Source organism: Tachysurus fulvidraco, chromosome 17 (genome assembly GCF_022655615.1).
Source record: "Tachysurus fulvidraco isolate hzauxx_2018 chromosome 17, HZAU_PFXX_2.0, whole genome shotgun sequence".
NCBI lineage: Eukaryota > Metazoa > Chordata > Actinopteri > Siluriformes > Bagridae > Tachysurus > Tachysurus fulvidraco.
This window is the reverse complement of record NC_062534.1, coordinates 16,207,344-16,222,771: the sequence shown is the minus strand read 5'-3', so window position 1 is coordinate 16,222,771 and position 15,428 is coordinate 16,207,344. Positions and strand designations below refer to the sequence as shown.

General features: G+C 40.7%; 1 protein-coding gene across 6 annotated transcripts in view; it reads left to right on the top strand.

Moving 5' to 3' along the window:
• Positions 1-15,428, top strand: part of mid2 (midline 2) — a 113,865-nt gene that overhangs the window by 81,604 nt on the left and 16,833 nt on the right. For 5 of the 6 annotated variants that reach the window (XM_027136208.2, XM_027136207.2, XM_027136209.2 and 2 more), the window contains exons 3-5: positions 8,313-8,378; positions 9,433-9,528; positions 12,965-13,072. In XM_027136208.2, coding sequence (XP_026992009.1) covers positions 8,313-8,378; positions 9,433-9,528; positions 12,965-13,072 — 270 coding nt within the window. The remainder of the gene's footprint in view (positions 1-8,312; positions 8,379-9,432; positions 9,529-12,964; positions 13,073-15,428) is intronic. The other variant, XM_047802195.1, reaches the window with a different exon arrangement.

Here is a 15,428-nt window from a genome sequence, read left to right as displayed (position 1 = left end):
AATAAACAAGAACTATATACTCACTGGCCACTTTATTATTTGCACAATAACACTTTTTGACCACACTTTTTAGACCAGCAGCAGAAGCGGACTGTTAACACGGGGCAGCTTGGGATTCAGGTCTAGTAAATCCAAACAAATCAATGATTTTTTTGTGTTTGTGAGAAACATGGGAATGAAGTAACACCTGTAAAGTTTCAGTAAAGTCATAGCCAGAAAAAGAAAAGAAAAAGAATAGGAGCAGTCTCACAGGAGTCCCTGCTGAAAGGCTGTGCTTTCTACACCACGACTTCTCGTTACGCAAATGGGACCTCCGAGCAGATACACATGAACAACTTGCCTAATTTAACAGCTTCCTATGTAGCTATTTTTCTCAGTCTGGTGTGAAAATGAGATCAATCAGTTGTGTTCCTCTTGGATAAACAGGTAGAGAAATCTAAGTTGTACTATGAATAAGGCTGATTCAACCAAAACCTTGAAAGACACATTCATGAATATTAATTTTTATAATTTAAAATACTGTCTACTAGCATTTTTACTCCTCTACACGAAAGCATATTATGAAGGACATCAAATGTCCTTTGGCAATAAATCACAGGAAGCCAGCAGAGTATATGACCCACAAGGAAGTGGACAATCCCTTTTACTTTCATGGAGGCTGTTCAAAAACAGAAACATTGTGCTGTTCATGCATGCTTTATATCGCAAAGCTCTCTTTTAATGGTCTGCTAAAAACAGCCGCATCATCTCTCAGCTGTTTGGAAAGCCGGCGACAGAAAGCAACACAAGAACCTCACAAGAGCTGCTGAGTTGTTCACAGTCTCAGCGTGCAGCCTCACCCCTATCCTGCTCACCATTTCATTTGATACGCTAACACTAACCCTCCACTGTGTGTACTAATATAATTTCTTAAAAAAAAATAAGACCCCAACGAGTTAAAAATAGTTCATGCTGTCAACATCATTGCACATACCGCATTACACATGAAAGTCTTTATAAGCAGAAGCAGGATTCAAGTCAAATCCACAAATCTTCAGCTGTATTCTGTGTTTTGAGTGCATCAAGGACAAGATGATGTACACAAGCAGGTATATACCCTTTCTTTACAACAGTGGATTTGGATTGATTGGTGTCACAAATGCATATTGATTACAAAGCAAATTCTTTGTCACCACTGTGTAATAGTCAGTCAACTATTGGTTTCATCATACATACACATAAATCTCCACCATATTCAAGGAGGCCTGATTGATTTATGAGTTTTCAATGCGAGCTGATGCGACATATCCAGCCTGTCCTCATTTTACATATCAATATCTCCCTGTCTGCACCATACGCTCATCATGTCCCCATCGTCCACTTGTCATCTGTCAGTCACCGTCACTTTACTCCCAAAGGGGAGTTGTTCTGTGCAAACCCTGGCTGTTGCTAATTATCTGTTTCTAACGGTGTGGATTAAATGTCTAATCCTCTGGCTGTTGGCCCACATGCATTCACTGAGACCAATACACTAATGCACAGATTTCTCACCCTATTGACTGCTAAACTGGAAGTGCTAATGGGATGTCTGCAGTTGGCAGTTCCTAAATAGCCAGCACTTATTGTTTATCTGTCCCACTGTGACATGATAGGCCTGATATAGCCCTCTCTGTGCACAGCAGCTTTTTTCACCACTCATTTCACCACTCATTTCTGACGGTTCGTAATGTACATCGCTATATTTGAGAAAATATTATCCAGATTGTGTGAAAAGAAATTTTTTTCAGCCAATTAGGAACCGAGATCGGTTTTAGAAGCCCGCCTCACAACATTAAGCTCAGCTATGTTGCGCATCTCAAAAACCCGCTTTTTATGTTGTCTCCTGTGGCTCAAGAACTAGGCCATGTCTTTGCTGTGAACCCCCAAAGAAAGCAGCCCTCATCACTCTTGCTGTCAGTTTGCTGTTTCATCTTCCCCTTCAAAACATGTTTACGCGGCATGCCAGCAAGGCAATTTGTCTCTTGTGAAGACAGTGAAGTTTGTCTTAAAGTCCGAAGAACAGGCACTACCTATGGTTATACCACAGTGCTGCTGAATGCTCGATTCTGATTGGTCAGGAGGTGTTGCTTATTTTTCTATAATATCTCTGACAGTAGTTCCAACTTGCAATGTTTATATAAATGCCATCTGTTTAATACGTTGTTATTTATCTGTAAAACAGAATCTTGTATTTTGGACAAACGGATTTTTAGGAGACATGTAGTTAGCATTTTGACATCACGGATTATTTTGTTCCATTAATGTTTAATTCGCTGTGGGATACATGGAATAAAACACTTCAGGATGTGTTGTTGATGGAAACTAGATCAATTAATGTTGTTCTTTACTTAGTTTAAGAGTCTAGATGATTTCATGATTTATTTTTAGAAAACCACCAAAACAGCGCTGCGTGAAGACGAGCCAATTAACACACACCGCATTGAGGTTCTTCTTATCGGTAAATCTCTCTTCTCCAGTTGGAAGCTGTTCAGAGATGGCTGGAATGAGTAGAACAAGGGTGCAGAAGGACGTTCTGATCCTTCTGCTATTCTCATTAAGGCTTCAAATAGCAAGTTGTTACACATGCCACACCTCTCCTTAGATTTCATTTCCTCTCCAGCTTTCTTTTATTCAAGCAGGTTTCCCTACAGGTTTTACACTCTAAAATGTCTCTGTTTGAAGCATCATGGTATAGGGCTGCTTTTCTTCACCTAGATCTTCGTCTTTAGACAAGATAGAGCAAATCATGAATTGAACCACATACCAATTTATTTTTGCACAAAACCTGCAGTCTTCGGTTAGACAGCTGAAGATGAAGACAAATTTCATCTTCCAGCAGCATAACAACCAAAGCATAAATCCAAGCAAAGAAATGGCTTCAGATGAGGAAGAACAAAGTTTTGTATTGGCCCAGTCAGAGCCCAGGTCTAAATCCTATCAGAAATCTGTGGAACGAGGAAGGATACGAAAGATCTCCTCCAAATTTCATATTTCTGGAGCATCTTTGCTCCAGAAATATGGAGAAAGAATGGAATAAAATGTCCAAATCAGGTTGGTGGACTCAAGAAACTTACAATCTATGCCGAAAAACTGAGTGCTGTATTCCAAGCAACAGTTGAAAGAGGTTATTTCTGCATTTTTCTATAGTTTTTTTTTTCATTAACTTTAGTGCTTGTTGTGTCACATTTAAGGTGGAAAAAGATCTGATATGATTTATCTTTGTTTCATTTTTGTACACCACAAAAACTTGCAATAAATCAGGGGCGAGTCAACTTTATATATCCACTCTATTTATTTATTCTAAAAGGTAAAGGATATGTGTACAAACGACGTACCCATTATAGTACCCCCTTAGCGACTAGTGAAAAAACACAGTGGTGCATTTCTGTGGTACCAAGCAGGTTATAGCAGGACTTAGTAGACATAAATATCATCTGACATTTAATTAAAAAATACTGTTGTGGGTGCCTTTACAGTAGTCTGATTTCTAACTTGATTTCCCAGTGATTTCTAGTTTCCAATACCGCAATGATTCAGTCAGCTGTAATGACAAGCTGTGACAAATGATTTACTGCACCCTCCACCCTCTCTCTCTCTCTCTCTCTCTCTCTCTCTCTCTCTCTCTCTCTCTCTCTCTCTCTCTCTCTCTCCCTCTGTGTTAATTCACACTGCCAGGTAAATGAGACTTTAGGAACTGCAAACTCCTGCATTCCTGGAGGATTACATAAAACAGGCACCTGTTCGTTTCTTACAGCCTCATTGTTTCCGCTGCAGTTTTAATCTTTCCAAATGATAACTCAACCTTGAGCACTGGAGCGCTCACATCTTCTAGAAGGTTTAAATCATTATGGCAGTCGAATTGCAGGGAAATTAATCAGCACCTAACGCCGTTGCACAGAATTAAATGTAAAGCCATTTACCCGACAAGCCACGTGAGCCACTTTTTACGATATTTCATGCTTGTTCAAACTGTTGCCGCTTAACTCACTAGCAGCAGAGCTAGGCTTATTTCTGCAAATTAATTTGCATTTGTTATGCTGTCTGTCAGAAGCTGGCCTGCAGCTTGTCTTGTGATGATTATTTTGGGATGCATATGAGGTTTACTGTTCAGTTATTAAAGAGTGCAATGGAGAAAGCTTTTTCACCTGTCCAGACTGTCCTTGATAGAAAAGCCTGTCTTGTTTCCTGTCTTGTTTTTTTGCATGACCGATTGTTTGCTCACACTCTTGTCCTAAGCTGCTGGCTCTGGTTGAATAAATTCTCTGCCAAACGTGTATCAATCCCAGCAGAGAAGGCACCGAGTCCACAGATAATGGTCTCGTTAGAAGAGCATCCTGCCTGTCTGGCTCACAATCATGGATGTAAGCTATTCCTTTATTTTAAAGCACCACCAGGGCTTGAGGATAACAGCAGGATCGACTAACAGACTCACCAAATGTTAAATGTGCTTTTTTGATAGCTAATGACCGTGGAGCAATATTTTAGGCAAATCTGTCGAGCAGTTCCTTCCCCTTTAACATCATGCATGGGTATAATTAGCACAACTAGATATATTTCTTTTCAGTCCCTTTTCACGAGACACAGGCCCTCCTCCTCCTCCTCCTCCTCCTCCTTTAGAGGAAGAAGAAGAGATTAAAGAGGTTATTGCTTGTCTCTTTAACCTTCATGCTGCTAACACATGGCTGTAAGATTGACTGTTCTGCATGTTGTTCTCAACATAGTGGCTGTTATACACAAAACAAACGGCACATGAGCTGATTAACTACAGCATACGGGAAATGTGCCCCAGCAACTGGACTTATTGACATGTAGCCTGACTTTAACATGGCATGTGGCAAATTAAGGTCACAGAACAAACGAAAGGAAAAAAGTCATCCATAATAAGAGCTTAATGGCATCGCCTATGCAAGAATTAAATAACAGTTATGCAGGGCCTCATGGGTCAAATCTAAGGAATAATAAGTGAAGATTTAGCAAAGTGTTGTTCCATAATATTACCTGTCTGTGTTCAATTTGTAAATCAGTATCGTAAGTATTGTACTAGAGCCCTTAAAACAGTAAATACACTTCAGGGTGGAATCACTAGGACACACTCATAAACATTAGTCACACCAGTCTTTCCCATCTCTAATTTCTTCACCGCAGTGAACCAAAATTCATTCTATAATGTGCTGTCTGGTGTGATTTTGAAGGTAATGGTTCAGCGAATTGCTAACATTAGTCAGCTAGCTGCAAGCAACAAGTGTCATTAGCTGAAAATTGCTATCTGAGAGACTGATGTGACTGTTATTAAAGTTCCCAAGAAATGGCTTCTTAGCTGTGATGGGATTCTGTATGCTGATGTAGTTCATTCTAAAATAAAAAAATAAAAAGTAAGTTAGAGTTACATGGTATTGAACTGAAGTGACCGACACTGTTAAATATCACGAAGAACAGATCATGAAGAGCAGATACTTAGAGTCCAGCTGATGGAGAAGACCCGTCAGCGTATAGACATGCTCACATTTGATCTGTAGCAGTAACAAAATATTGAAGAGTTGTTAAAACACCTGTCACATAACCATAATATTAAACATGGAGTTATACAGTATCAATTCCTTTCTGATCAAAACAAATAAACTCCAACCATGTTTTCTTCACCCGAACAGTGGTTGGTAAAAGGAATACTGTTTGGGGAAAACACTCTTCCAAACATCACCAAACCTTGTTTGGTACTACTTCTGTAGAGCAAGAACCACCTCCAGGGCCTGAAGTGTTGTGTTGCTATCCACAACACTAAGGGACAAGTACGAAAAGCTCTGAAACACCAGTTTTTGTTTCAAGGGCACTTTTCCTGTTTAGTGCTTTTCAGTTGTCTAATAGCAGAGAATTTATTTGGTGTTAAATTGACCACATTCACATGCACTGAATTTTTTGCCAAGTGAATGGAAAAAGGAGAAAAAATTAACAAAGCGAATTTGTTATTAAAATGAAATATATGGCAGATAGGAAACAGTAGTGGCTTCTGCTTCGAGTGCTAATACTTTTCCACCAGACGCTACCGCATGACTCGACTCTGCTCAGCAATTTAGCTATAATCCTCCACATTGTCACTGTTTTCACAAGCCGTGTCATAGTTAAGTACTCGTGATGAATTTACTTACCCTTCTTGTCCCCTTGCCATGTTAACCAAGATATATGGTTAGTGCTAATTTTGTGTAGTAGGCTAGTGTAATGTGCAAGAGTTTCCTCATACTGGTGGATTTAAGAGGCCAGCCACTGTTTTTACATTTCTTGTGTGTGTTTGTGTGAGCTGCGTTTTACAAACTCACGGTGTTTTGTGCTTATTAGTTCGGTTGATTACATAGAAATGCACCCCTAGTGTGCATTTTAACTGCAAAGTGCCTGCTTAGATTTCATAATAGTTCAGCTTCCTCGTAACTCCAGGGTCAACAGTTTGATCCTGAGCTTGGTTGACCCTTATTATTATGTGGGTTTTCTCTGGGTTTTCGGGTTTCAGCTTGTCCAGGTTTAATGTGGTGTCACACTGAGTAGATGAGGATAAAGATTGTACTCATACCTGTTCATTCATCACATACTCATCTCCAGAGAAACGAGTAAAGGGGCAGATGTACTGTAGTTGGTGCACTTTTCAGTGAAGAAATGCTGAAAAGTGCGAGTATGTCTCCAGAGAGTCAGCGCTGTAAGCTGTCTCAGCCAGCAGACTCTGACATTGTCGAGCATTAAAAAAATCTCCTGTTTACAAAGTTATGTGAAGAGGTTGTTGTTGCCGTAGTTATTTCTCTTAATAAGAGTCACGGTGAATCCTTTACTTTTTATTATTACCTTGATAGATTTTCCTTGCCTTGCTGTTTCTCTGTTTTCCAAAATGTTAAAGAAACAATTCTTACCTAATAAGCAGCTAACTTCTACGAGCACGCACATCATTATGAATGAGTATTCTGAATGTTGTAGACACTTGACACAGGGAGACCATAGAGCAGCTCTGATTAAGAGTCTAGAGGACACCTGGATGGCCGAGGCTGACCGAGATCACGCCTGGAGGTTTATCCATGTTAGGAGATCACTGGTGTGAACATCTGGCTGTGTCTGTGATTACACCACATGTGTGATTATAAGCAGGTGATGTACAGCTGATGGGTGGTTATGATAGGAGTACAATACCTTTTCTTTCTCTCTCTCTCTCTCTCTCTCTCTCTCTCTCTCTCTCTCTCTCTCTCTCTCTCTCTCTCTTTCTCTCTCCCTCCCTCTCTCTCTCTCACTTGCTCGCCCCTTACTTGCTCTTCACTTTCCCGCAGCCATTTTTTCACTCTCTCTTGCTCCTCCCCAGAACTCTCACTCGACTGCTCCATAGATGCCTCTCAAACCGTGGTAATATCACTGCTCCTCCAAATGCAGACGTCCCAAAACTTTTTCCTTTTTTTTCCCCCTCATCCCATTTTCCTCCTCCTTTTTTTGTTCATTTCTCGGCTTTCTGTCCTGTCTGCCACGGTATTTCTCTCCCTTCTCTCCCTCTGTGTGCTGCCTGTTCTTGCATGGCTCAGGCTGAGGCTTTGAAGTCTGCTGTCTGCTTTAATGAGTGCATTTCTGAATGGCTCTGTGTGTGCTGCTGCAGATTTAGAGGACTGAGGGCACTGCAATGCTACCTTGCTCCAGGGAGCTGTTTCTCTCTCACTTTCATTCTCTTCCCTCTCTATAAATTTCTGCCTTTATCTCCATTTAATTCTCTCTCTGTCTCAATTTTTCACTTACTCCCTCAGTGTCTTTCTGACACACACACACACACACATACACACACACACTTTCTCTCTCTCTCTCGCTCACTCACTCTCTCTCTTTTTCCCTTCACTCTTTCTTTCGCTCCATAATGCCACTTGAACAAGACTTCTGCCTTTCTTGCACTCCAGGGAAATGCTGCTTGGGTTTGATGTATAAATCATCCCCTTCTCGTTTGCTCTTTAATTAATGACCCCCATCTGTTCTCGCCTAGCCACTTAGAATTTGAAAATGCTGACAAACCGCATGAATGGCTCTACTTGTTCATCTGATGCAACCATCCAACAGCAGCTGTGTACAGGAAGCGTACCTGCTCCCAGGTGGCTCACACAGCAGAGAGAGAGAGAGAGAGAGAGCGAGAGAGAGAGAGAGAGAGAGAGAGAGAGAGAGAGAGAGAGAGAGAGAGAAAGGAAGAGGGAGACTGAAATAGGCAGGAAGGCAAGGATGACTGGCTGCCACCAGTTCTAGGGAGCCAGCTATCCCAGTAAGGCTGTGTGTATGTGTGTGTGTGTTCGTAGGGTTTTCACGTGAGCCCCGGCAGAGTATCTGAAGCAGTTATGGAGGCATCAAAGACAAGCGCTGCGGTGAGTCACAGGCTACCTCGGCCCTTCTCTGTGTCGGAAGTGTGTGGTGTCCATGATGCCCCGCATTGCTGACAGCAAGGGGATAGGTCGAGAAGGCCAGGCTGCATCCCACTTGCATGAATAGACATCAGTGGATGGACAGGCTCCAGCCTCTTTTCTGTGTGCCGATTTTATTGTTGTGTTTGTTTTGATCATGGCTGTTCTCATCACTCCACGCTTTTTGGAAACTTGTTTTATTTTATCTACCCATGTCATTACCACTAGCCGCCTGGCCAGGCACCATCTGTGTGCTTCTCTTTCATTCTCTCATTTTGATTCGAGTAGATACACAAGTTTCTAACCAAAGAGGATTCATTCAGACTGACACATCTCTTGCATTTTGTATTTTTTGTATACATTTTTTTGTACAAGCATGCACAGAAATCTCAATTACAGCCTATAAATTCTCATTATAAATATAGGTGTCTGGTAGAGATTCATCACGGTTAACAAAGAGAGCGTGGGTCTTTTATGTACATGCTTTACAGTCTGTAACTTGGCAAAGAAAAAAAAACAAATGGCCAGTCTCTGGCTAACCTTTATTTTATTACTGAGGATTACTAAGCGGCATGTTCTTCACTGTGGGCGCCATGGCTTGAGGAGTTCACCAACAGAATGTCTGCTCGTGATTTTTACCCCCTCACTGATAACGACTGTGTGAAAATAATTTACTATTAATAATTTTTAACTCATATTACATGTGTCTCTCTTCAGTTTGTGACCATTGCTCTATACGTGTAACTCATTAAGTTGATTTATTTCATTGAGGTGTGGCAGAAGCATCGAAGACTTTTAGTATCCTAATATGAAATATGCTAAAAAGTATGCTGCTCTGTTTATGCTCTGCAGAATTTGAAGATGAAATTTCAATTTGAACCTGCAAAAGCTACAGATATCATAAAGAATCAGGCAATTTTAACAAACTCATCCCAAGGCAGAAACTACAGTACTTCTTAATTTGAAGGCTCGATTACAATCCGAACTCAATGCAGCATGTTTTTTTTCTGTCCAACAGCAAACCCTGGAGAATAATCTTACCAATCTGGTAAAAAGGAACAGTGAGCTGGAAAACCAGATGGCCAAACTCATCCAGATCTGCCAGCAGGTGGAGGTAAGTCCAGCCAAACTCACAGCACAGTATTATTTATCATCATCATTATCATCATCATCATCATCATCATCATCATCATCATGAGACCCCACCACCACCACCTTCAAATGCCATAAGCTTTAATTAAACAGTGAGACAGGTTTTAACACTTTTGCCCACGATTTCTAATAACAGTTAAACACCTACATTAAAAATAAAAGGCAAGGCTTTTATATTCCTCTCTCCTTTTCAGTGACTTCAATATTTAGAATATGTATTAAATTCAATTTATTAAAATATTAGTCCACTAAAGCAGACAGTACTAATGCAAATGATGAATGTCCCTTACAGGAAATCTAACAATATTTGGGCGGTCAGTATCAGTCGTATATTCACTTTTCTTTCCTTCTTCCCTGTCTGATTATAAAATCATTTTTTTTATAATGGAGGAAAGAGCCTTGAAAATGGTTGTAGTCTGCCTGTGAGTCATACAAAATACACCTGTGTGATTTAATAAAGGTCTGAGTCCAGGAGACACAATGACTTACAAAAAAGGTCTAACTGATTTCTTTGGTATTATAGTTCTGTGGTTTATTGCTGTCCAGATGAGGCTTATTACACTCAGATACTCATATGTCTCAAAAATATATCAGTTTTTTTTGCAGCATTGATTTAATTTGTGCATGAAATCCATTTAATTTTCTATGAAATCTTTTTTTACCCAAACAATTGGTTGATTATTAGGTAGATACTGTTTGTAATTACACTAAAGTCTATTTCTTTTACACTGGTTTAACAAATGAGGATCTGCTTGTAAATAATAAAAAATTAAGTCAATAATAATGAAAGTATCTGGCAGCTTCCTTTATGGTACACATGCTACATAGGGATGGTGTACACACCGCCTGTTTATGTGACGAGAGACATAGAGCAGTGAGCTGTAGGGATCATTAGTGCTCCGTTTTGATGGAAAATGATGTTAAAGGCTAAGTGACATCCAAGGTCAGAGACAATATGATGTGCTGTTAAGGGTTTATAAAACCTGACTTTGAGAGTACTACTCTAAAAAGGCAAAGTGTAGGAACCAGCACGTGTCCAGCCAAATGTGTTTATGGTAGCTGTTTACTGTGTAAATGTCGAAAAAGAGCCTTTTTAAATCTTGTTTCCCTTCTACAAACTGACATGCTAAAAGATTTAAAGTTGCAATAAGATGTATCTCGTGCCTACATGCCTAAGGTCTTCTTAATTCACATAAACAAAACCTGCCATGTAGCTGTTTGTTTGTTTGTCTCTCCCCAATTTGTTCTCTTGCTAATTCCCCACACTAACCAAATCTCTTTCCATAATGCAAAAGCTACCAACCGGGACAGTGTGCATGCTAACACATGCTTCCTCCAAAAAAAAAAAAGAAGAAAAAAAGGGCAAGCTATCAAACCCACATTCTTTTCGAACTGCTGCTAATTCTGCTGCTCATTCTGCAGGAAAGCAGAGGAAAGCGGTCCCTTGAACTCATGAGCACACAGATGCCTACGACCGGCTAGAATAGTCATGATCGACAGGAAAAAGCCACAGATGGTTGTGGCACCATCAGGATTCAAATTCACCAGCTTTGCTGATGGGGCAATCGCTTTTCTGTTGCACCACTCAAGAGTTTATTGCTTTTAGCATGCATGTCTAGGCAAAGTTTGTGCATTAGCTATGGCGTTCAAGTGAGCTCCATTAAGAGAGTTGTGCCTCTGAAAAAGAGTGAAATGGGGTCATAAAAAGAGCTCTTTTCTAGTCATCTATAAGTTATGATGGATGATTTGGTGGGTTAGAGAAGTTTTTATAGCATAATGGCACCAGTGATCATGATAATGGTCCCGGTGCAGGGCTCTCAGTAGGAGTTTTCTGGTAAAATAAGGATTAAATTAATTTAAAATAATTACAGATCCATCACAGTGCACCCCACTTCTTTATTTTTAAGTGATAGAATACCCCAAGAATTTTCTGGTTTAAGTCAAATTCCCCACCTTTTCCTCCAGAAGCTGGACTTCTAAGCTATAGCAGTTTACTCGTTTTCACTTTGAGAAATTGGATTTATGTGAATTGCACAAAACACAATGTGGCACTGGCCACCACAATGCAGTCCATTTCTGCTCCATTCATATTTAATAGCGTGTTCCAGTATCTCCCTCTCTGTGAGAACACAGCCGTGGGCCTCAGAGGATTGTTTCCTGGCCTTGCACTGGGGACATGCTGTCCCATTTTGTCCTGCGATGTCTGTGCACAGAAAAACCAAGCTGTAATCAGTAGCAGGACAAAAACAGAGCTCTCACTCTTGCTGGCATCTGCTCTGTGCTGTTGAGATTGTGTGTGTGTGTTTTCCCCGAGATGTCCCTCACTGGTGACAGGCTGCAGGGACCCCCACGTCTGCAGATTAGGAGATTAAACGTACCGCAGGGTCTCATTGAGACAAGGAGTCAGGCTTTGATGAGAGGAGCCATTAGCCAAACCCACTGCAATCAGCTCATGCTGCAACAGCTTTTTCTCACGGACTAAAATCAGAACTTGCACAGTCAAAGCTGGGTTGCTCAATCTGCCTTTGGTTAAATCTGTTAAAAGCAGTGGGTGTGGAATATATTTCAAAGAAGTGAAGGAATTAGCCAAAGTTCCCTGCAGGCTTTGATGTATTTTTTTTTATTAATACACACAGACAACAGCAGGCCTGCAACCTCTTTAAAGTGTAGACCCCTAAAAGATTAATCAGACAGAGTACTGTGAGAGTGTTGGGCTGGCAGCTGCGCTGTACCACATGTTGAAGGTGTCAGTGTGAATGAGGTCCCATGAACCTCTAACCCCAGGTTCCTATAATATATCCAAGGAACAAATGACTACATTGTAGGATGCATTTGGAGCCCAGGAAGGTTAACAAAGGTTATTGTCACTTATTTCATTTTAATCACTCTATTATTAAGTCACTTGGCTTCTTCTTTCATTTGTTGGCCTTTGGATTGTTACCCTCTTGAACTACTTACTTCTGCTAATGGGATCATGGCCCGATGGAATTAATTGTATCATAGTATGTGTGTGTGTTAATATGTGAGATTAAAACAGTTTTAGCAGCTCTAATGTGTACGGTGAGCTTTTGGTGAAGATTGGCGTGTGGTGCGAGGAAAGGGCAAGAGTGTGAAAAGAGTCACAACTTTTTGTTGTATCAAGGCTGTGTTGCTTGCAAATGGATCTTCATATTGAAGGTCATACAGTGACTAACCCAAACTTCCCAAAATCCCCTCTGCAATGACGCAGCCCTCCTCACACACAGTTAAATGTGCATTGTGCATACTGATGCACCCTGAGCAGGAAGAAGTCAGTGGGGCAAACAGAAAGCAGGATTAGCATGCAGCACACTGCACTGCTCTGGGTATAAGTGTCATGACATCATCTCTCTGCTTTCTTTTCTTCTTTCTTTCTGCAGGTAAATACGGCCATGCATGAGGCCAAACTGGTGGAAGAGTGCGACGAGCTGGTGGAAATCATTCGTCAGAGGAAACAGGTCATCGCTGTAAAGATCAAAGAGTCAAAGGTACACTAGCCTACACTCACGTCCTCCAAGACAGCACACGAGGGAAATTAATTGCAAATTTGACTCAGCCCCAGAGGTGCTACGTCTGGCTGCGCTTGTGAGTCGCATGTCAATCAAGTACACCTAAAACAGGCTATTAAGTATTCAGACCAAGTGACATGATAGAGCCAAAAATCACTTCAACCGTAAAAAAGGAACGAGTTCTGGAAGCAGGTTTTTAAACAGCCTAGGCTCCTCACAAGCTTCAGTTTCTTCTTTGTCTTTAAAGACCCATCTGTGCTTGCTCCCCAGCAACCTGTCAAATAGAGAGGCCCATATGGAGACGACAGCTCTGAGCTTACTCTCAAAACTCATCACTAGATCTGTCTCAGTGGAAGTGATGCTGCCGGACCTATCACTTGCCTTCTGTCCTTAACGCTTAAAATAAAGGGAGGGATTGCTCATGATAACTGGCTTATTGTTCTGATAACAAACCCTAAGAGATAATCATTTTTCCCCTCCATGGGAAGATCTCTAAGGACTTGCCTATTTTGGCAAAAATGGTTTATCTGAAAATAGGTGTTGCCTATTTTCAGATAAACCTGGAGAGGTGGGGATATTGTCCTAATGGAGGAAACTGTTCGTCCAGGCACGAGAATTTACAAGCAGAGTGTTGAGAGGAGCTGGTCTTGAAGGGGAAAGAGGGGCTGAGAGAGGAAGTGAAAGGGAGAAACAATGCTCATGCGAGACCAATGAGATTAGACAGAGAGCCAGACTCAGGTTTATTCCAGCCAGGCATGGTGTGTTGGTTCCAGCCATGTGAGATCACTTAACATGTATCCTCTGGCAAGAAGAAGCAGTGCTTCACTAATGCCAACCAACAAACACAAACAAGAAGGCCAGTCCACTGCACTGTTCTTTTCTAGGTTAACTTAACTGTTGGTGCACCATAGGACTAGATTCTGGGTTTTTTGTTTTTGTTTTCCTTAATAAACTGATAACTTAAGGGTGATATTACTGAGTCGCTGATTCGTTCATTAATGCTAGTGTTTTGTGGATGTTAAATTTCACTAAATAGTTCTTGAAATAACGTCTTTCTTCAAAATGCCTCTGTTAGCTTACTCTCTTTAGTTAAGTTGTACTCACTAGTAAAATATTACTTTTTATCATTTATTTTTCTTGCTTTGTTTATTTTTATTTTAAGCCCTTATAGCATGAAGTGCTACGTAACTCATCCTTTTTGGGTGCACCACTTCTCGATCTGGAATCATACTCTACATACCCTAAAGACCTTGCTATTTACTGAACTTACACAATTCTATCAACAAAAATTCATTTACTTTTGGGCAATCTCATTTCCTGAGTGTAGAGCATGCATGATAGCTGGATTGGTTATTGTCTACTGGGGTGAAGGAAGCCCAGGCAGGTGTGCTAATTTATAGCACAGGCTGGCTATCACATCTAGTGAGATTGATTTGATATGACGGGTCTCTGGAAGCATAAAAATACTGTTGAAGTTATGTCAATGACCTTTCAAAATTGCCCTAAACACAAGTGTTGAAAAACAGGAGCAGGTTGAGTCTAGTAGAGATCATACCTTTGTAATAAACATGTCAATCCCAAGCTAGTATGCTGTATCACTCCTTTAAAGCACAATAGATTATTGAACTATTTTAAGGACTACTCAGTTTATCATCCTTTTGTCCATGAGAAAATAATTGTATTAGTAATGCGTCAAAGTGTTGACAAGTTTCGCGAGAACTTGAGCCTCGGTGTCAACAAGCTTGTTTAAGCAGGTCTGGGGTGTGTACACAGCAATGCGGTCAGGCTTGCCAATTTTGCTCCCTGTGTTTCCCACAGGTTTTAAAAGGGATGGATTTAGACAGAAAGAGAAAACAATAGTTCTGTAAGACGCTCCAGTATGAACTTGGAAAAGGCGTATGTTTTGTTGTTTTTTTTTTTTTTTGTAAGAGAACAATGCATACCACTGTTCGTCTAGACACAGAGATGCAGCGGGAGAATATTATCAGCATGTTTAAAGCTTCATCTGGAAAACAACAGAGAAATATTTCCAGCTGCTCCCAGCTGTGGCACATTAACATTTTTTGAAAGAGAGGCTGTGCTAACATGTTTCATGAGAATTTGTTGGGACAAGTGCTGTCAATGTCACCGTGAGTGTTAGAGCCCAGTCATATGTCAGGATGCACAGCAACGTAACAAAATGTCTAAGAATAAGGATTGATCAGATATGTGATGAGGAAAGCATTTTGCATAGTTTGAGGCGGTCCTGTGATGATGAGATATATTCTTACATGAATGGCCTAACCAAAGGACATCGTCATCAGTCGACTAGAAACCAGCATTTTTAATCAATTTT